General features: G+C 49.0%; 1 protein-coding gene across 1 annotated transcript in view; it reads left to right on the top strand.

Moving 5' to 3' along the window:
• ush2a (Usher syndrome 2A (autosomal recessive, mild)) overlaps positions 1 to 22,795 on the top strand; it is a 1,730,413-nt gene that overhangs the window by 1,413,123 nt on the left and 294,495 nt on the right. The window contains exon 55 of the mRNA XM_072506478.1: positions 1,600 to 1,797. Coding sequence (XP_072362579.1) covers positions 1,600 to 1,797 — 198 coding nt within the window. The remainder of the gene's footprint in view (positions 1 to 1,599; positions 1,798 to 22,795) is intronic.

Genomic DNA, 22,795 nt, shown 5'->3' with positions numbered 1-22,795 from the left:
AAACACCTTCTCGACATCTCTTTGCCTCTCTATCTTGTTTCCCTCTTTCAACACGCTGCTTATAAATGATCTCTCTGACCCAGATTTTGATCATCTGACTTAATGGCCCAGATTTTCATGGATTCCTGGAGCCACTGCATACCTTCCAAAGTAGTGAGCAGGACTTGGTTCTGGAAGTGCCAATTTCGCCAGTAGCGGAAAGGGCATGGTGTGATTCACACACGAGGGAAACCTCAATTCAGCAGGACCATTTGAATTTAGTTCTGAGTTCAAGAAGATGCCATTTTTGCTATAGCAAAGGCCTTAACTTGCAGTGTGAGAGTTACAACTTTTTATAGTAGATGTAAATGCTCTATAAGGGTGGCGAAGGTCTGGAGAACTGTCAAGCTGTGAAGTTATTTAAATCCCTGTTTAAAAATTTAAAGAAGCCTGCAATTTTTTTTAAAAACCGAAGATTTGATCCGATCTCTGGAAAGCCGATGTTGGCAGTTCTTTCAGGTCCCTCCCCACCAGTGTGATGGCATGGGACACGCCTCCAGGATTTGTTTCATCGAGGTGCTGGACAATATGGCGAGAAAAGTCGGCTGTGCAGCACACTGCTGTTCCCGCCTGGTCCAGCACTTCGGGAACAAAATGGAATACTCAGCACATTGTGTGAGCTCAAGGTAAAGATTCTGATTAACAATAACATTAAGGGTTATGGGGATAGTGTGGGTAAAAAACAGTGAAGCGTCTGATCAGCCATGATTGTATTGAATGGCAGAGCAGGCTCGACGAGCTGAATGTTCAACTCCTGTTCCTATGTTCCACGTTAAAAATAAAATTTAAAATGCTGCACTGCAATTTAAATTTTTTTTTAAACAGTCAAAGGGGAAACAGAAGACCAGATAAATTGAATATATTTTTTACATCTCGAATTACTTTGTAACACTGAGTTAAGAATTACCATGACAAAGCTGTTTCTAATAGTTGAGCAGCCAATGTATGCAAAATTGTTCAAAGCAAAGTTTGCATCCCCATTGAAAACATTAGTTGGTGTCATGATATGCAAACATGCAGCTAATGAACACATAGAATAGGACATGACCAATGAGCAGTCAGGACACTCAGGGGTGGTATCTCACTATAAAAGGGATGAGGCACTCACACCCCGCCGCTTTCCACAGACCAACATCTACAGAGTGAGACAGGGTGTATCCTCAGCATCACACTCCAGCACGTGGCTTAGAGCAAGGCTGAATCAGTTAGACTGAGTTACTACATTTAGATTAGCAGAGAGTCGAACTCATTGAGAACTGTGCTAATAGTTCAATAAAACACATTGAAATCACTTCAAAGTCTGGAGCATCTTTTACTCAAAACTGCATCAAGTGGCAGCTTGTGTTATTCCAAATTACATAACACAACAGTTGGCTTGGGGAGATGGAATTTGCTGAAGTCACCAGTAGCCTAGAGATTAAAATACCACTGTAGAATTTGTCGGTAATGCACTTAATCTTTTGCTAATTTCCTTGGAATAGAAACAGGGATGCCTGATTGATAAACGTGGATCATAAAATGTCTGACCTTAAATTTTTTTTGAACTTTGTTTCTCCGCAGATACTAATTTAGATCCATATGTCACATATGAGTACAGAGTAGTTGCTTGGAATCGTTATGGATGGGGTTTCAGTAACATCAGCAGAGCTACTACTGAACAAGAAATGCCTCAGGGTGTGAATCCACCTCAGTGGAGGAATGTGGACAACAGGAACGATATGATCTTGCTGAACTGGAAAGCTCCAGCACAACCAAATGGTATAATGCTAAATAATTTTGTATAATTATTGAAATACTTTTTGATAAAGATATATCCTGCGCTAATACACTATGTGAATTAATTAATTTTGAGCACTGCTTGAATCAAATAGCCATTTAAATTATCTTCTGACCAGAGGCAGACTTATACTTTGGGGGGCCCTCTGCGGGGGTCCCATGGCATGCCCCGCCTCCTGGTAACATGGCATCCCAACCCCAATGACAGCGAACCCCGCCCCAATGACATTGAGCCCTGTCACATGTCGAGCCCTGCTCACAATGACATTAAGCCCCACCCCAAATTATGTCAATGCCCTCTTGACCCCGCCCACCCATTGCTTACACAATGCAAAGCACAGAAAACCAAAATCACTGCTTGACAGACTGCTGTAGTGCTCTTTAACTTATGACATCAATAAGCTTGTACGAATTGATAAATTGAAATCCAATCCAAGCAAACATGAACTGGCTGATGAGCAATGGCCTGGAGAAATCAGTCAATGATATGACTGCAGCTCCTGTTAGACCACTTGACGGTTCTGGAGCTGCGGGTGGACTCACTTTGGAGCGTCCGCGATGCTGAGGACTTCGTGGATAGCACGTTCACTGAGTTGGTCACACTGCAGGTGAAAATTACTGAGGGAGATAGAAAATGGGTGACCAAAAGACAGATCAAGAGTAGGAAGGCAGTGCAGGTGTCCCCTGCGGTCACCTCCCTGCAAAACAGATATACCGTTTTGGATATTGTAGAGGGAGACTGCTCACCACGGGAAGGCAGCTGCAGCCAGGTTCAATGCACCGTGGTTGGCTCTGCTGCACAGGAGGGCAGGAAGAAGAATGGCAGGGCTATAGTGATAGGGGACTCAATCGGAAGGGGAATAGACAGGCAGTTCTGCGGACGCGATCGAGACTCCAGGATGGTGTGTTGCCTCCCTGGTGCAAGGGTCAAGGATGCCTTGGGGCGGCTGCAGGGTATTCTGTGGGGGGGAGGGTGAACAGCCAGCTGTCATGATCCATAGAGGCACCAACGATATAGGTAAAAAATGGGATGAGGTCCTACAAGCTGAATCCAGGGAGTTAGAAGTTAAACTAAAAAGTAGAACCTCAATGGTGATAATCTCAGGATTGCTACCAGTGCCACGAGCGAGTCAGAGTAGGAATGCCAGGATAAATAGGATGAATGCATGGCTCGAGAGATGGTGCAAGAGGGAGGGATTCAAATTTCTGCGGCATTGGAACCGGTTCCAGGGGAGGTGGGACCAGTACAAACTGGACGGTCTGTACCTGGGCATGACTGGAACCAATGTCCTAGGGGGGTGTTTGCTCGAGCTGTTGGGGAGGGTTTAAACTAGTGTGGCAGGGGGATGGGAACCAATGCAGGAAGTCAGAGGGGAGTAAAACAGGGACAGAAACAAAAGGCAGTAAGGGGGAAAGTAAGGCAGAGAAGCCATAGTCAAAAATCAAAAATGGCCAGAGTACAGGGTACAGTGACTGAGTAAAGCTCAGTGAATAGGCCCAGTAATACTAAAAGGAATAAAGCGGGAAGTAAAAACATAAATGGCAAGTGACGCATCAGGTTGTTACATGTGGATATGGAAAATTAGGAGAAAAGTTCAAAGGAAAAATAACTTAGGAGAGGTTGCTGATAGAGGTGTTAAAATTCAAAACAGAGGTATAAAAGCCAACATAAGTGCACTTTACCTGAATGCTCATAGTATTTGGAATAAGGTAAATGAGTTGATGGCGCAAATCATCGTGAATGGCTATGATTTAGTGGCCATTACTGAAACATGGTTAAAGGATGGTCACGACTGGGAGTTAAATATCCAAGGGTATCAAACTTTTTGGAAGGACAGAATGGTAAGGGGGTGTAGCTCTGTTATTTAAGGATGACATCCGGGCAGTAGTGAGGGATGACATCGGTGCTATGGAGGATCAGGTTGAATCCATTTGGGTGGCAAGCAGGAATAGTAAGGTGAAAAAGTCACTGATAGGAGTAGTCTATAGGCCACCAAATAGTAATATTGCGGTGGGGCGGAGATCCTCAGTGCAGGAAATGGCAACTGAGTGCTGCCTTGATGGGCACAAAGTGCCGGGACTGACCCCACTAACCCCACCCAAAACAGGACTTTTTTTGTTTGTCTCTTAGTTTCATCCAAAAAAAACTGTGATTTCTATACTTCTCATGATCATAAGGACCTGTATTCATTCTTAAAGATAGCGGCCGCGGCTTCTTGATTCCCTGAGGCACGGCCGGCACTTGCCTGGCCGTCTTCGCACCTCCCGACTGCTGCTTAGCTCACCACTCCGCTCTCGCTCAGGTGGCTGGGCCTCAAGTCTCGTTGAACGCTTGTGCTCCTGTCTGGCTGGCTAGCTGCTGCTAACTTCTAACTATCTGGCTCATCCTTGACGCCCAGTTTGGTTGCTACCCAGCCCATCCTTCTCACGCTCGGCCCTGCCTAGCTGGCCTCTGGCTATGGTTGAATCGCCCACTCCCGTTCCTGATGGCCGCTGCTCTTCAATTCCCCGAGACACGATGCCGGTGCTTTTCTGGCCTTCACACTGGTTGACTGCTGCTGTGCTCACTTCCCGGTTCATGCTCGGGTGGCCGGGCCTCAAACCTTGACAATCATGTGTGCTCCAGACTGGCTGTCTGGCTATTTGGCCTCTGTTATTTTTGGTTGGTTGCCCGCCCTCCTCAGCCCTGGTCTGAAGGTCAAGAGTCATGCCACTTTTTTTTTCAAAAAAATATACTTTATTCATAAAATCTATACTAAACATTACAGAACATTTCGAATTGTCTTGACTGTACATTTCCATCAGAGTTACACATTCCCTTGACTTTCTTCCATTCAACTTTGATAACATTACACACATATTGCTCTTTACGTTACAATTCCTTCTTAACATTTACATTGTCATGTTTCTTTTATACATTGGAGTGTTAATGACCCAGACCGAGGAGGGTTTACACTGTTACCCGCCGCTCGGTGTACATTTGCTGGTACGACCTTACACAGTGGTCTTTCCCCATTGCGCCTTGGCAGCAGCTGCCCCAAGCTTGAGTGCGGCCCTCAGCACGTAGTCCTAGACCTTGGAATGTGCCAGTCTGCAACACTCGGTCGAGGACAGCTCTTATCCAGAGTTATGCCACTGCTCCCCTCACACTTCCACCTCACTTGCTGAAGACTTCACAGGCTTGCACAGCAATGTTAGGTTGGCAACCTCACCTTTGCCTCAGGCTGCCTGCCAGACCGAATGTCAGAAACCTGCTTTGCACCTTTACTCAATGAAAGTTCTGAAACTTCACACCAATTCAGGAGCTCTGTGTCTGAACTGCCCAAAGACTCCACTACCTCTCAATGTCGGGCAAACTATTTCCCCCTCTCTAAAGGGGAGTCCACCAATCAGAGCCCGATGTAGTTCTGGGTTGTCTGCTGATAAGCTCAAGAAATTTGAATAAGCCAAGAAGCAAGTTTAGAGCTACCAAGTCTCTGATTGGCGTTCCCATGGTTTCCCGCCAGAACAGTCACCTTTCCATATGGGTGCAGCACATTGTAAGTCTGCCTCTGCTTCTGACGTAACAGAGAATAAATTGAAAAAATGGTTGTTGCAGTGCCCTTAATTGAAATTGTGATGCAAAAAATGTACAGGTAAATGTTTTTAACACAAGACATTGGGCCAAAATTTTGTCAAGGTTGGGAGGTGCTTTTTGGTACTCGAATGGCAACGCTTAGTTTTTTTTCAGAGGAAATCCAATTCCCCTCTGCATCCAGGTTTCACTTTAACCTTTATTGAGTTGGGAAAGCCTAGTTTGCCAACGCATGCCCTCTTCTGCTGAGATTGGGTTCTCCATTTCCAAAATGTATGTTAAGGATATCTTCATTGGAGTTCTTAATTGAAGTATGTTGTATTCTTATCTTCCCAAACTGTTAGAAAATACATAATAAAGGAAAGAAATAGTTGAGGGATTTCAAAGACAAATTACAAAGAACAAAGAACAAAGAACAAAGAAATGTACAGCACAGGAACAGGCCCTTCGGCCCTCCAAGCCCGTGCCGACCATACTGCCCGACAATTACTCCTTATTCCAAATAGGATGTTCAAAATACAGCTCATTAAAGTATTTTTGAAGTGGATCAGTGTTGTACTGTAGCAACCATGGCCAATTGAAGGATAAATATTGACCAGGATGCTGGGGGCAACTCACTGAATCATGAAATGGTTATAGCAGTAGAAGACCGATCAGCCTGTTCTGTCCATTCTGAGCAACTCAACTCGTCCCAATCCCCTGAATTATCTCTATTACAATGAAAGTTTATTTTGCTTCAGTTAATTACCTAACAACTAAACTTCCTTGCTCTTCTTTTAAATGCTATCTGGGATATTTTATTTCCACCTGAAGGTGTCAGGCGGGATAACCTCAGCTGAAAGCATTCCCTCAGTGCAGTACTGGAGCCTCAGATATGATTTTTTTGCACTTAAGACCTGGAGTGCGACTTGAACCAACAACCTTCGCATTCAGAGGTGAAAGTGTTACTATCTGAACCATGTGCACAGCTTACATTCAAGTACTATTTCAGATTCATCTAATTTATGCCATTTGACATTTTAAGTATTTTAATACGTTCCCCCTTAACCCACTTCAGACTTTGACCTTCTCTAACCTTTCCTCATAGGTGAATTGGCCATGCTAAATTACCCCTTAATGTCCAGGGTTGTGCGGGTTAGGTGGAGTTATGGATTTGCAGGGTTAGGGCGGGAGCCTGGTTTGAGTGCTCTTTCAGAGGGTTGGTGCAGACTTGATGGGCCAAATGGCCTCCTTCTGCGCTGTAGAGATTCTATGATTCTATAATCTCATTCCTTTGCATTTGATATCATGCTGATTGCTCTTCCCTGCAGTATCTCCAATTTGTCAAGCTGCTGCAGCCACTGATCGTCATGGTGGTGAACACCGGTTTAGTACTGAGGTGGCCACTTTATTGAGGGGGTTTAATGCGGAAGGTGGGTTTTGCCAGTTGTCGCTGGGTCAGGGAGGTTGTCACGGTAGGAACCATGGCCTGGCCCACCTAGACCATGTGGTTCACCATTGGAGCCACCTCAAGAAGCACCTCTCTATTGGTATTGTATTCGTCTTTATTTATATTTATGTCTTTGTTGGCCCAAACCTACTAGACGGTGCTTTTAACATTAGCAACAACATTGAGGGGGTTAAGTGAGTAAAGCAGGCATGAAATTTAGAGTGGAATTCTATTAGGCAGCTGGTGTTTCATTCAAGCAAGCACCTTTTAGCAATTCCTGCAAATGACTGCACCTCAGATGTACAGGCGTTTGTCTTTCCTCCAGATATTAGCCATGAGGTTAAGAGTTCAGATGCCAGGCAAGTTTACACCTCCTAAAGCCGTGCTTCGTTTTGCTGCAAGCTATGAAAGGAGATATTTTCCAGCCTAGAAGCTGAAACGTCAGAATTATGTGCCTTGGCATGAACAACAGCTTACACTCTGCAGCAAGTGTAAGCAAGCCGATGCTGAATAACCTTGAGATGCACAAATCCAATGTTGGCATAACTGCTCTATAGGAAATCGGATTAGTTGACACAGACTCTATACGTAAGGCTAAGTACATCTTGCATGGCAAATGCACAGAAGACCAATGTGAACATGGAATAAAATCAAAGGGTGAGATCTTGCAGCTGTTCACAACAACGGGATCATCTGATCCGGCAAATGACGCACCCCGTGCGGGTTTCCCCGCATGTTGGGGTAGATTCAATAGGAAATCCCATTGACAGCGGCGGGACCAGAAGGTCTGGCCAAAGGCGGTCCACCTCCTGCTGCTGAGAAACACGCCACAGGGAGGCCAGAGAATCTCACGCAGGAAGTGCTGGAAAAAACTCAGCAGTTCTAATAATAATAATAATCTTTATTGTCACAAGTAGGCTTACATTAACACTGCCATGAAGTTACTGTGAAAAGCCCCTAGTCACCACATTCTGCCACCTGTTCAGGTACACAGAGGGAGAATTCAGAATGTCCAATTCCCCCAGCAAGCATATCTTTTGGGACTTGTGGGAGGAAACTGGAGCACCCGGAGGAAACCTACATGGACATGGTGTTACTCTGTTTCGGTCCCAACAGCGTGCCAATACTGTGGGTATTTCTATTTACCTTAGTGAACCACAAGCCTCCCCTTATATCGATCAAATGACCACACAACCAGTTAGTTAGTTCAAAGATGATTTATTTACATACACAAGAGTTATCTCAACATGCAAACACACTATCTACTACGAGTTAAACTACACCTATCAGCTACAATAACCTATACTTAACTTCAAGGCGACCGGCACTGTGCAAATGGATAAGGCCTTTATCTGGATCTCACTTTGCTGGTTCGAAGAAAGTGGTTCTGTCTCTGCTGGGCTCATCCATCAGGTAGCGATCGTTGGTCTTGAACTTTGCTGGCTGTGCCTGCTGCAATTGGGCTGGCACAGGCCGGATCCAAAAGAGACAGAACACATGGCTGTGTCTTCTTTTATCCTTCTGAGATTTTGTGCTCTTTGGGGCGGTCCTTAACCTTGAACCCAATAGTTCAACAGGGCTCTGATCACTCTCTTCGATTTCGGCCAATAAAGGGGCGGGTGTTTTGCTAGCTGGGCCGGTCCTTAGTGGTCATTGACCTTGGCAGTTGTGCTTTCTGAGTAAGGGGAGTGGCGCCAATCAGTCTGTGGCTGTACCGGTGCTTGCTTGGAATTCTATTGTCCTGGGAAAATGGGCCATTAAAATGCAAACAAGCGGGAGTTTCGATCAGGTCTGGTTACCTGTGTTTTAGATACACATAGGCTGTGTATCTGTCTGAATCCTGGGTTGGCCATAATTCCCATGGTCCTTTGCAGGTGGCCATCTTAGATGGCTACAATGGGGAGAATGTGCAGGCTCGGCACAGACAGTGACCCAAGATGGGAATCGAACCTGGGACCATGGCGCTGTGAAGCAATATTGCTAACCACTGTGCTACCATGCTGATCTCCAGCATCTATGGAGAACAGAGTTAATGTTTCGAGTCCAATATGACTATTCTTTGGAACACACTTTGAACATGGTGTAGGCTTTGCAGTAAGTAACAGATTGACACATCTGTAGCAATCTCTGAACACCTTACCTCTGTGTCTATCATCTGATGGTGGCCAATGGTAGCTCTGTCAACATCAGCACTCTTGCAGTAGCCTTGAATGCCAGTGTCTTGTACAAAGATCAATTCTATGGCTCTCTAAATTATGTTTGAACCATCCCCCAATTGGCGAGGAGTTATTCATCCTTAGTGATTTCAAGGCACATGATAGGCAGGCCAACATGCATGCCTCCGCTGACTTGGAGTGGACAAGATTGATTACAACGGAGAATGACTTTTTGAACATTGTGCTCTGAATGAACTCTGCTTTGCTAATAATTTATTTATGTGCAGAAAACACAAGGTATCATAGCACCATCCAAGATCTGGCCATAAGCACCAATTTGACCTGATCATCACCAGAAGATGCCGTCTGTCCCACATTCTCCAAACCCACAATGCAGATTGTGACACTGACCACAGTCTTGTCAGCAGCAGACTGAAGATGCAACGCTGAATGTTTCACAGCTCCAAACATGATGGCTCGCCACATATCAACATCCCCAGAACATGAAATGATGCCAAATACTAGCAGGCTGCACTGGCTCTCGAGTGATTACTGCCTACTAAAGGCATACTAGGAAATGCTGCTCTTGATACTGATGAAGCCTGGAAGATGCTAAGTTCAATGATTTATGAAACGCCAGCAACAACATTTGGTAAAGGTGAAACAGAAACAAAGACCTCTTCAGCATTGAAGCAAAAGGCAAAACATGTCCGATGCACACCATAAGCCCAACAGCCATAACACTGCATAACTTGAAAGTAGCCAAGACAGTCTGCAAAAGACGGGGAGACGCTGCACAAATAAACACTGGATCAACCTAGTCAAGAAATCCAAACTGTCTATGACAGTGTAAATCCATGAGCTATATATGATGGGATCACAGGGTTCTTGGTCCTACCATCACCAAAGTTGCTCCCCTGAAATTGGCAGATGAGTAGTACTCACAAACATATGTCCTGCTGGATTGACCACTGCTGTGAGCTTTAGTCCTGTGAGAAAGATATCTCCCAGTCTGCGATGGACACTCTTCCACAGCTTTCTGTTGTGGATGAGTTAGATGCAGAACCTCCATTACTTGGGCTTGAAGAGGCCACTGTTTGCTCAGCAAGAAGTGTAGTGTTTCTGGTGTCTCTCTCTTTAAGACAGTACAGCAGAAGAGGGTCACCTTAATTGAGGAACCAATGGAAACCCAGAGTGAGTGATCATCACAGAGGATGTAGTCCTCTCTCAGGCGGATTACCTCTGGATGTCATATCGTAAACATTTAAAAAAATTTAGAGCACCAAATTCATTTTTTCCAATTAAGGGGCAATTTAGCATGGCCAATCCACCCACTCTGCACATCTTTGGGTTGTGGGGGCAAAACCCACGCAAACACGGGGAGAATGTGCAAACTCCACATGGACAGTGACCCAGAGCCGGGATTGAATCTGGGACCTCGGCGCCGTGAGGCAGCAGTGCTAACCACCGTGACACCGTGCTGCCCTTCCATATCATAAACATGTAAGGACGGGCGTGAAGAAGAAGGCTAGAAGAAGGCTTTGGTTCAGATTTTAAAAGAAGAAATAGAAGGCAGAGATTTGCTGGAGTGAGAAAAATTCAGAGGCTAAAAAGAGAAAAAGGTGAAGAAAAGCCTCAGGGAGTGGCAAGGCTTGGCCCAGAAACTTGAGAAAGTGATATTTTATTTCCACTTTTTATTTCCAAAATGGAGGGCCTGCAGTTCCCCTCCAATACTCCAAAAGCACGGGAAAAGCACAGACATAGACACACAGAGAGAAACAGCATCCGTGGCAGTTAAAAAAATGTTGGCAGTCTTAAAATAGTAATACATTTAAATGTATACCATTTAATGTGACAACCGCAAGAAAGAACAAAGGACAAGGGACAGGAAAATCAGAGAAGGCCCCAGATAGAGGGCAGTTCTCAAAAGGAGGTCCATAAGCAATGCAAGACCTCATAAGAGACAATGAAGAGCTCAAAAGAGGCAACAAAGTCCTCAAGGCAGAGGCACCGCTGGAGTTCAGGAGAAGTAATAAACCCTCTTGGAGCTCAGAGTACGCAGTGAAAGATACTCCAGAGGGAGAGTACCAATGGATTCTAGAAGGAGGGGTGCTGAAGCAGGGCCCTGATTGATTCCAGAAGGGACCCATTGGTTCCACTTTGGTCCCAAAAGGCGGGCATGGTTGGGGCCCAGAAGGAGAGCACCGAAAGACCTTAAATGATTAAATGAAGAGCTGAAAGCAAGCAAAACTCTGTTGAGTTTCATCCTTTTGTATTGTAATGAGAAGTTCCTCAAGAGGTTTAGCAATAAATTAGAAGCAAGAGATAAAGCTGTAATCAGTCAGAAAGTAAGACGAGCTACAGCAGAAGAAGTAAAAAGAGTGAAGAAAGAAAAGAGCTTTATAAACACCACCGAAAAATACAGCAAATAAAAATGAGGTCAACGTTTGCGACCCTAATCTAAATGAGCAGCCACCCAGCTATTTCAAAGCTAAGTGGGATAAAAAAACACTATGAAAAAGGTGGAAGAAGTTGGGAAATCTATTAGGGCCAAATAGAAACAGTGCAACATCCACCATCAAGTGGTGAAGGAACTGGAGTTAGAGCTTGAAAATAAAAAGAATTGAGGGAAAAAGCATAAGCGGAACTCACCAACAGTGGTCATAGCATGGAACCTGAAGAGCCAAGGAAATCCCATGTAATGGATGCTACCAGTTTGGTGATGGGTGAGAGAACTACTGGTCTCAGAGTGAAATGCAACAAACATCTGATCCATGGCACTCATGGATGACATCCTGTATCATCTACTGCAAGAGTCACCGTACTGTTGAAGCAGAAATCAGAGCAGAGGTATCATTTACCAGAGCCATTATTGGGAATTCTCTAGAGATCAAACTGAATGAATGAACTACTAGCCGTGTGGAATACACAAATGAACTAGAGAAATTGGCATTCTGAAGAGAGGCAGAAACTGTCTGGTATTGAGGGTGCTGAGGAGGACTTATCAATGGACAAACCCAAAAAGAGAACACAACTGATGAAACAAATTCAGAAACAGGCTGAGGACTGTGATCACTGCAGAGAAGTCTTTAAATACAGAGGAGCACTTAAAATTGTCAGTTCAACTCAGGGTGCATCAGGTGAATATCAAGAAAACGAGATGGAGTTGGAACTGGCTCAGACCAAATTGCAAATGGTGGAGGCTGAGGGCAAAATCCAGGTGGAGGAGAAAGCGGATGCGGTAAATTAAAAATCTGCTCAGGTCCAAGCAGAAGATTGGTTGATGCAGGAGACAAAAGGAAGGAAGTGGAAAATGAAACCGCCCAGTTGAAGGGCGTTGTGCCAGAGAGAGTTAAACAAAGCAACACTTCAGGCAGATAAGGAAACTGAGATGACATGCCAGAACAAGATTGCTGACTTTGTCACACTAATAAATGCACAAGAACTAATATTATAACATACTCGATGGAAAAGATGCCGAATAGAAATGATAGAAAGAGAAGGAACTTTATCACATGACCTAAGTACCAGAAATAGAGAACCATGACCATTCCTTCACATGTGACAGACCGAGTTGTGAATGAGCTGTCAAGACATAAGACAGCCTTGTACTGTGATGATTGTACTTGCATGCATTGTAGAGTAAGCTTTGTGACAGAGAAAAGGATTGAAGAGTGACACCCTCCGCAGAGTAAAGTATGTAGTCCTTGGTTAGCACAGTCTGGAAAAAGACTCAGAAAGCAGCAAGCCTGTATGGAAAAATCCCATGCAAGACTATATTTGGAACTGTGCACAGTTGAAGCTGACTAGTATAACTGTTGTGTTAAATGCGAGCCTCAAGATCTCATCATTGAACAATCGATTTACAAATGTCTAACTTGTGTGTTTAATGTTGATTTAGAATGTGGGTTTGAGTAAATAGATTTTGAAGTTTGTATCAAATAATTAAAGAAGATGTAATGTTTATGGCGACTGTCTCTTTAAGACAGTGCAGCAGAAGACGATCACCTGGCTTAAGGGACCAGTGGCGAATCTAGAGTGAGTGATCACCCCGGAGGGTGGAGTCCCTTCCCAGATGGAATACATCTGGAACCCATATGTAAGCACGTAATAATAATAATCGTTTTATTGTCACAAGTAGGCTTACATTAACACTGCAATGAAGTTACTGTGAAAAGTCCCGAGTCGCCACATTCTGGCGCCTGTTCGGGTACTCAGAGGGAGAATTCAGAATTCTCAGCCGGTATGGGAATTGAACCTTTGCTGCTGGCTTTGTTCTGCATTACAAACCAGCTGTCTAGCCCACTGAGCTAAACCAGCCCACCGGAGGAGCAGCCGGGAGCTGTTGCTCCAAGGCAGCCTAGAGCTGCAAATCTCCTGTACCAAGTTTCTCTTTATTAATAAATATCTTATTGTTCCTAACAAAGTCTGAAGTCTCTTGTCAATGCCAGAAATGTGCCATGCTACATAACAAGAAGAAAGGCACCCGGTAAGGATGCAATTCCAGCCAAGATGCTCAACTTAACCACAGAAATCCCCATCTATTATACCTTCATGACCTTCATATTCTCTGTTGAAACATAGGATCCAATGCACAAGATGTGCATGGTGCAAGAATCAACACATTATATAAAATTAAACTCAGCAGAGGAGATTGCAACAACTACAGGGATATCTCACTCCCTAAAGTCATTGAGAGGACTCTGTTAGAAGACTTTGCTGAAAAGACTTTTTGCAGACCAACTGTATCCAGAAGCACAGTATGGTCTCTCAGCTAGCAGGCCTGCAGTGGATATGATCTTCCCCACACTCCAGCTACAAAGAAAGTGTACAGAATTTACCTTCTGTCTCATAGTAAAGGCACACATGTTGAGGTTCAACACAAAGAATACCTGTGCAAAATGCTTATTGCATTTCTCTTGCCTTCCCCAATGAGCTACTCTGCTGGCTAGTGCTCCCCCTCTCTCACAGGTGTTAGTTTTGAACCAGTCATTGCATGACTCTGGTCTCAGAAACACACAAACAAAGAGAGAAAGAGGCGGGTATCAGAAAAACTGGGCAGGATTTCCCTACAGGCATCTGATCCTTGCTGTCAGGATCAGCTATGGTTCAGAAGCTGGGAGTGTGTGGGAAACATTAGTTGTTGTGATTTTCCCCAGAGCGGTTAATAAATGGCCAGTGTGCAAGAGCACCATCCAGTTAAGGATAGTGTGGTGACCCACTGTAATAGGAGATGTAAGGTAGGACCTGCACTACAGGTTCGCCGGTAGCACCTGCCGACTGGCTCCGCCCACGGAGATCTGTATAAATATGCATGACCTCCAGTGTCCTGCCATTTCGCCGCTGCAGCAGGAGGCCACGCATCTGACTGTAACAAAGCCACAGTTGTACCCAACTTTAGTCTTTACTCACTGGCTAGCATGTTTTGAGGCCTACATCAAGGCTGCGGACCCTGAGCCAACGGAGGCTCAGAAGATAAACGTCCTGTACTCCAGACTGAGCTCCAGCGTGTTCCCGTTGATCCAAGACGCCACGAATTACACAGAAGCAATGGAACTCCTTAAGGAACACTACGTGCAGAAGGTGAACACGTTCTTCGCCAGGCATGTACTCGCCACCGGCTCGCAACTACCTGGTGAGTCCATCAAAGACTTCTGGCGCACCCTAATTCCACTCGTCCGGGACTGTGACTGTCAGGCCGTTACGGCCGCCAAACATGCAAATCTCCTCATGCGCGATGCCTTTGTGATGGGGATTGCGTTGGACCGCATCCGAGAACGATTACTGGAAGGGGCCACTCTCGAACTGGCAGAGACAAAAACCTTTGCCCTCTCCATGACGGTCGCATCCCGTAACGTACAATCATACCCCTCCCGCCGCGCTGCCCACCCTTCTACTCCTTCCTACCCCTCCTGGACCCCGCCGACGACCTCCTCAGCCGGGGCCCTGCCTTCCCAATACGCCTGCGCCGCACGCCGATCCGCGCACTCCGGGGTCCCCGCTGCTACTTCTGCGGTCAGCACCCCCGCCAACACTGCCCGGCCCGCACTGCAGTTTGTAAAACCTGCAGTAAAAAGGGCCACTTCGCGGCGGTGTGCCAGGCCCGTGCAGTCGCTGCGATCGCGCCCGCTATCGCCCCCTCCCCCACGCCAGATGCACAATGGGAGCCGCTATCTTCTCTTCCCGAGTCCATGTGCGACAAATGGGCTCCGTCATCTTGTCCCACATCAGCCACGTGTGCCCCGTGGATGCCGCCATCTTGTCCCGACCCCGCAATATGCGCACCAGGGGCGCCGCCATCTTGTCCCCCACAGGGTCTCCGGACATCCCGACATCGGAACCGCACACGCTCGCCACCCGAAGCATTTGATGGCTACCCGCAGCTCGCTTCGATGACGCTGGACCAATCTCGCCCGCACAACCTGGCCACCCCGTCGACGACGGTTAAAATCAGCGGCCATGCGACCTCGTGCCTGCTGGACTCCGGGAGCACCGAAAGCTTTGTTCACCCAGATACGGTAAGGCGCTGCTCCCTCGCGGTCCACCCTGCCAATCAAAGGATTTCCCTAGCCTCCGGATCTCACTCTGTCCCGATCCGAGGCTTTTGTACAGTCACCCTCACGGTCCAGGACGTAAAATTTAGTAACTTCCGCCTCTATGTCCTTCCTAATCTCTGCGCTGCACTCCTGTTGGGCCTGGACTTCCAGTGCTACCTCCAGAGCATCACCCTCAAATTCGGCAGGCCCTTACCCCCCCTTACCATTTGCGGCCTAGCGACCCTCAAGTTCGATCCCCCCTTCCTTTTTGCCAATCTAACTGCGGATTGCAAGCCCATTGCCACTAGGAGCAGACGGTACAGCACCCAGGACAAGACCTTCATCAGGTCCGAAGTCAAGCGGCTGCTTAAGGAGGGTATTATCGAGGCCAGCAACAGCCCCTGGAGAGCCCAAATGGTAGTGGTTAAAACTGGGGAGAAACACAGGATGATCGTGGACTACAGCCAGACCATCAATCGGTACACGCAGCTCGACGCGTACCCCCTCCCACGCATATCTGATATGGTCAATCAGATTGCGCAGTATCTGGTCTTCTCAACAATGACCTGAAATTCGCCCACCACCAGCTCCCCATCCGGAAGTCAGACCGGCCATACACTGCCTTCGAGGTGGACGGTCGCCTCTACCACTTCCTTAGGGTCTCTTTCGGTGTAACAAATGGGGTCTTGGTCTTCCAAAGAGAGATGGACCGAATGGTCGACCAGTACGGTTTGCGGGCCACCTTTCCGTACTTAGATAATGTCACCATCTGCGGCCATGACCAGCAGGACCGCACTGCCACTCTTCTCAACCTGACCTACAACAAAGAGAAGTGTGTGTTCAGCACGGCCCGGTTAGACGATATAGCCATTCTCGGCTATATCGTCCAAAACGGACTTCTCGGGCCCGACCCCGACCGCATGCGCCCCCTCATGGAACTTCCCCTTCCTCACTGCCCCAAGGCCCTCAAACGCTGCCTGGGGTTCATTTCCTACTACGCTCAGTGGGTCCCAAACCATGCGGACAAGGCCCGCCCACTCATTCAGTCCACCCAATTCCCCCTTGCGGCCGAGGCACAACATGCTTTCGCCCGCATCAGAGCAGACATCGCCAAGGCCGGGATGCACGCAGTGGACGAGTCACTGCCTTTCCAAGTAGAAAGCGACGCTTCAGATGTCGCCCTTGCTGCCACTTTAAACCAGGCAGGCAGACCCATGGCATTCTTTTCCCGCACCCCTCATGCCTCGGAAATCCGAGACTCATCCGTCGAAAAGGAGGCCCAAGCTATCGTTGAAGCTGTGCGGTGTTGGAGGCATTACCTGACCGGTTAGAGATTCACTCTCCTTACGGACCAACGGTCAGTAGCCTTCATGTTCAATAACACACAGCGGGGCAAGATCAAAAATGATAAAAACTTGCGGTGGAGAATCGAGCTCTCCACCTTTAATTACGAGATCTTGTATCGCCCCGGTAAACTCAACGAGCCCCCAGACACCCTTTCCCGAGGTACATGTGCCAGCGCACAAGTGGACCAATCCCGGGCCCTACACAACAGCCTTTGTCACCCGGGGGTCACTCGATTGTACCATCTGGTCAAAGCTCGCAATCTGCCCTACTCCGTCGAGGAAGTAAGGACAGTCACCAGGGACTGCCATGTCTGTGCGGAGTGCAAGCCGCACTTCTACCGACCTGACCGTGTGCGCCTGGTGAAGGCTTCCCACCCCTTTGAACGCCTCAGCGTAGATTTCAAAGGGCCCCTCCCGTCCACCGACCATAGCACGTACATTCTCATTGTGGTCGATGAGTACTCCAGATTCCCCTTCGCCATCCCATGCCCCGATATGACGTCTGCCACCGTCATCAAGGGCCTCAGCACCATCTTCGCTCTGTTCGGTTTCCCCGCCTACATCCACAGTGACAGGGGATCCTCATTCATGAGTGATGAGCTGCGTCAGTTCCTGCTCTGCAGGGGTATAGCCTCCAGCAGGACGACTAGCTCCAACACCCGGGGAAACGGGCAAGTAGAACGGGAGAATGGGATGGTTTGGAGGGCCGTCCAGCTGGCCCTACGGTCCAGGAACCTCCCAGCCTCTCGCTAGCAGGAGGTCCTCCCTGACGCTCTGCACGCCATCCAGTCACTATTGTGCACCGCCACTAATAACACACCCCATGAACGTGTTTTTACCTTCCCCAGGAAGTCTACATCCGGGGTGTCGCTCCTGACTTGGCTCACTGCTCCAGGACCAGTCCTTCTCCGTAGGCACGTCCAACTCCACAAGGCGGACCCCTTGGTGGTCAGGGTTCACCTGCTCCACGCCAACCCTCAATATGCCTACGTTGAGTTCCCCGACGGCCGCCAAGATACTGTCTCACTCAGGGACATAGCACTGTCGGTTCCACCCCAACACACCCTCCCACCAATGCGCCTCACCCCCCACCGCGCCGCCAATATTGACCCCACCAGACCACCACCCCCTCCTCTTTTCCGCACAAGAGGGCGAAGAGGACTTCTGCACGCTCCCGGAGTTCCCCGACGACTGGCCAGCATCAGCACCTCCACCACCGCCAGCACCGACTTCGCCGCCACCATTACGCCGCTCCCAACGAAGCACCAAAGCACCGGACCGGCTGAACCTTTGACAGACTCCGGACCGTCAACATGGACTTTTCTTTCCCTACCACTGTACATAATTGGACTAATTGTACATAGTTTTACGTCACCCCCGCCAGACTCATTTTAACAGGGGGTGAATGTGGTGAACGACTGTAATAGGAGATGTAAGGTAGGACCTGCACTACAGGTTCGCCGGTAGCTCCTGCTGGCTGGCTCCGCCCAGGGAGAACTGTATAAATATGCATGTCCTCCAGTGCCCTGCCGTTTTGCCAGCTGCAGCAGGAGGCCACGCATCTGACTGTAATAAAGCCACAGTTGTACCCAACTTTAGTCTTTGTGCAATTGATCGTGCATCAGATAGGCAGACGGGAACTTCCGGTGACGGTGATGTGCTGAGCAGACGCATAATGGGTGGCTCTGCTCTGCACCGGGATAAAAAAAGGTACTTTTAGTTGAACTTTGTCCAAATTTCAAAGGAAATAATCCCTCAACAGCAAAAAGAGGGCAACCAAGAAAAGATGCCAGCGAATGGGAGCTCGAGGGGCCGAAGAGACGGCAGAAGTGGTGATAAGAGCCATGACCAGCCCGCAGACGAGACAGCGGATCCACGAGGCAAAGAGGCCCCGGTCACCCAGGAGAGGAGACAACGAGCAACCTGATCATCAGCCGCCCCCCACCCCCCCACCACTTGGAGAGGGATGGAAGAGCTTCCTGATGAAGGAGCTGACCGTCACGAAGGAGGCGATCAAGATAGAAATCAAGGTGGCAGAGGCAATGGCCACCATGCAGAAGGCAATCAATGGGCTGGGGAAGAAAGTGGCAACTCAGGAGAGGACAATCCTCAACCTGGAAAAGGCTTCACCAGACCAGAGCGACAGAATAATCACACTGGACGCAGATGTAAAACGGTTGCTGGCGGTACAGGGGAACTTGAGGGGGAAAGACGAGGACCAAGATAACCGGTCCCGACGACAAAATATTCGGATCGTGGGCCTGCCAGAAGGTATCGAGGGCAAAGTCCCGACGGACTACGTCGCCCAAATGCTGAGCAACTTAGTCAGGAGAGACAGCTTCCCCAAACCCCCAGGGCTCGACAGGGAGCACAGGCCGCTTAGACCGAAACCCAAGGCCGGGGAGCAGCCGAGGGTGGTTATCGCAAAGCTCCACGAACACCAGGGCCATGAGAGGATCCTGCGGTGGGCACAGCAGACAAAAGCAAGCACCTGGCAAGGACACAAAATCAGAATCTACCAGGACATTAGGGCGGATCTAGCAATACGCAGGGACGTGTTCAACCAGGGAACCGGCCCTGTACAAGAATGGGGCACGTTTCAGTATGCTGTTCCCGGCCAGGCTCTGGGTCACATACCAAAAAAAGGAGCATTATTTCAATTCCCCAGAGGAAGCGAATGAGTTTGTCAGAACCAACGGCTGGGACAAGGAACAGGCCTGGCAACGATGAGAGATGTGCAGGGAAAGACTCTGAAGAAGCAAAAGACTGATTGGAGAGTGAGTATGTTTGCACGAGACTGTGCTGCCTCGTTCCAAACATAAAGGGAAGGTCTTAGAAAGGAACGGGGACTGGCATAGGCAGGTGAGTGTTTAAACAGGGTGAACGGGCAGTCAGCAGGCATAAGGAAGGGGCTAGACCAGCTCGGGGAGGAGGACCATGAGACTAGCAGAAATAGCTAGCATGGGAAGACAGAATGCAAGGGGGACCGCGGCGCAACTCCCGGGAGGGGAGGCGGGGGGGAAGCACAGGGACGGGAAAGGAGAAATCACAGGGGAGACGGGGAAAGGGCGACACAGGGAAGGGGGGATGGTGTGGGGGGGAAAGGAACACAAAAGGAACAAAACAGGAAAAATTAGTTGGGTTTCGTACAGGCTTCGGCCGAGGAGGAACAGGCTGAGGAAACAAGATGGCGCTGCAAGCAGCCACTTCGGAGGGCCCTTGGGCAAAGGGAAATACTGGAGTGCAGGGGCGCACCCATGTGGTGTACACACAATTGGCGGCCATGTTGGGTGCCCCCTGGCCAAATGGAAACCCCGGAATGCAAGTGCCCGGCCTCATGGTGAGAACGGTGACAGTGGCCATTTTGGACGGCCCCTTAATAAAGGGAAATCCCAGAGAGCAGGGCCACATCCACCAGGTAAGTATGGTTGATCCCACAGGCGCGGGGGGACAAAAATCCCACACTAGGATTATCACCTGGAATGTCAGGTGGCTTAACGGCCCGGTGAAACGATCCAAAGTCTTCGGCCACCTAAGAAGCCTGAAAGCCGACATAGAATTCCTGCAGGAAGCACAGCTGAGGGACTGCTGGTAAGGAAGGGCTGTGTGGAATTGATGTACCATTCATGCTACGGGACAAGGGCTAGGGGAGTAGCCATATTGATTAGTATGAGGACGAGGTTCACTGCGACAAGGATGGTTACGGACCAAGGGGGACAGTACGTCATGGTCAGCGGTGTGCTAGATGGGCACATGTAGTTCTGGTTAATGTGTACGCACCCAGCGGGGACGACACAGGCTTCATAAAAAAGACCATGGCGGAAATCCCCGACATTGACACACACCGACTGATCATGGGGGGCAACGTTAACTGTGTACAGGACCCACTGACAGACCGATCGAACCCCAGATCAGGGAAAAGGACGGGCATGGCTATGGAACTGGGAACATTCATGGAGAAAATGGGGGCGGTGGACCCATGGTGGTTCATACACCCCGGTGAGAAGGAATTCTCCTTCTTTGCAGTGGGGAAAGCAGTGCTTCCAGGAATAATAAGAGCGGAATATCCGCAATAGTTATCTCCGACCAGGCTTCACATTACATGGATGTAAGGTTGGGGACGCGCCTGTGCCCAGAGCCCCACGTGGGGGTTGGACCCGGACCTCCTGGCCGATAAGGTCTTCTGCCCAAAAATATCACAAGCCATAGGCGAGTATGTTACAAGTAACCAGAGCGAGGAGGTCTCAACTTCCATGTCTGGGAGGCACTAAAGGTAGTGATCAGAGGGTAGATTATAGCCTGCAAGGCACAAAGAGATAGGGAAGGGAGGATGGTCAGGCAACAACTGATCGATGCCATTCTGGAAGTCGACAGAAAATACTCCGAATCCCCAACCATAGAGCTTCTGGCAGAGAGGAAAAAGCAGCAGATGGACTTTAACCTGCTATCCACTAGGAAGAGGCTGGCCGCCTACTGGCTCAACAGCTGAGACAGCAGGCAGCCACGAGGGAAATAACGCAGGTGAAGGATAGCAGAGGCAGACTGGTAATTAAGCAAAAAGAGGTGAACCGAGCGTTTGAGACTTTCTACTGAGGGCGATACACCTCCAAGCCCCCTGAAGGGGGTGCAGAGATGAAAGGGTTCCTCGATGGACTGGATATGCCAGTCATCGAGGACGATAGGTGGGGGGAGCTGGAAGTACCAATAAGACTGGGAGAGATCATAGGGGGTGTGGTAGTCGGTATTAGGGGTATAGGGCCGCCGAATTTAAAAGTTAAGCTCTGGAGGTTACATTTGAAGTCTAACCCTAGGAGCGTGGCAGCCCAGAGGTGGGGAAGGACGTAGAGCGAGTAATTTTTAAACTCCCTTCCCTGGGCCGTGAGGTTCGCTATGCAGAACCCTTTGATCTCTACCGAGTGAGACCCGGAGGCCAGGGAGATTTTTTGGTTGACTGGGTGGATGGGAAGAGAACAGTGCCTTACCGTATTGGGGTGTATGAAGCACTCTGTGCTATCAGAGTCGATTAGGCAGGATGTTTTATGCGCGTTGATGAGCACGGTCGTCGTCGCAGTAGAGAGTGTTCGGGGGTGAGACTGGTCCAGGGTCACCGAGGCAAGCCGTGGCAGAGATTGGATGTTTTCCTCAGGCGGTGTTTGGTCACCCGAGTCGTGGTCCTGAGAGTCCAGCCAAGATGGCGGCGCCCACTGATCGCACATGGCTGGAGGTATACAAGATGGCGGCGCCCAGCCGTCGCACGTGGTCCCCGGGGGACAAGATGCCGGCGCCCGGAGGCCGCACGTGGCCCTGGAGAAGGAAGATGGCGGCGCCCGCTGGCTGCACGTGAGTCGTGGAGAGGGTTGTGGTGGCAGTCCCGGTTCACCCCCGGAGACCGCGGCGACTGCCCGGGCCTGGCATACTGCCACGAAATGGCCCTTTTTGCCGCACCCTTTGCCAATGGATGAGCGGGCCATGCAGCGCTGCCAGGGGTGCTTGGCCTAGCACAAGCTTGTGGGAGAAGGGGGATGCATCGGAGTCGGCCGCGGGGGGGGTTCCACGCTGCCCAAGGGGTTGCCGCGCAGTTAGGGACGTACGCACGGGCGTTTAGGGAGGCCACATCCAGGGAGCTAGCAAGAGCCCGTGCCTCCTTGAGGCCTAGTGTCTCTTTCTCCAGCAATCGCTGGCGGATTTGGGAGGACAGCATACCTGCAACAAAAGCGTCCCGGATCAAAGGTTCTGTGTGGTCGCTGGCCGAAACTTGCGGGCAGTCACAGTTCCTCCCTAACACCAGGAGGGCACAGTAAAACTCCTCCAGCGATTCCCCGGGGATTTGTCGCCGCATCGCTAGCAGATGTCGGGCGTAGACCTGGTTTACAGGGCGAATATAGTGTCCTTTCAGCAGGGTCATTGCGGCCTCTAAATTGTCCGCATCCTCGATGAGG

The sequence above is a fragment of the Scyliorhinus torazame genome, chromosome 1 (genome assembly GCF_047496885.1).
Source record: "Scyliorhinus torazame isolate Kashiwa2021f chromosome 1, sScyTor2.1, whole genome shotgun sequence".
In the NCBI taxonomy this organism is placed as follows: Eukaryota; Metazoa; Chordata; class Chondrichthyes; order Carcharhiniformes; family Scyliorhinidae; genus Scyliorhinus; species Scyliorhinus torazame.
The sequence above is the reverse complement of the archived record's forward strand: the minus strand, read 5'-3'. Positions and strand labels throughout refer to the sequence as shown.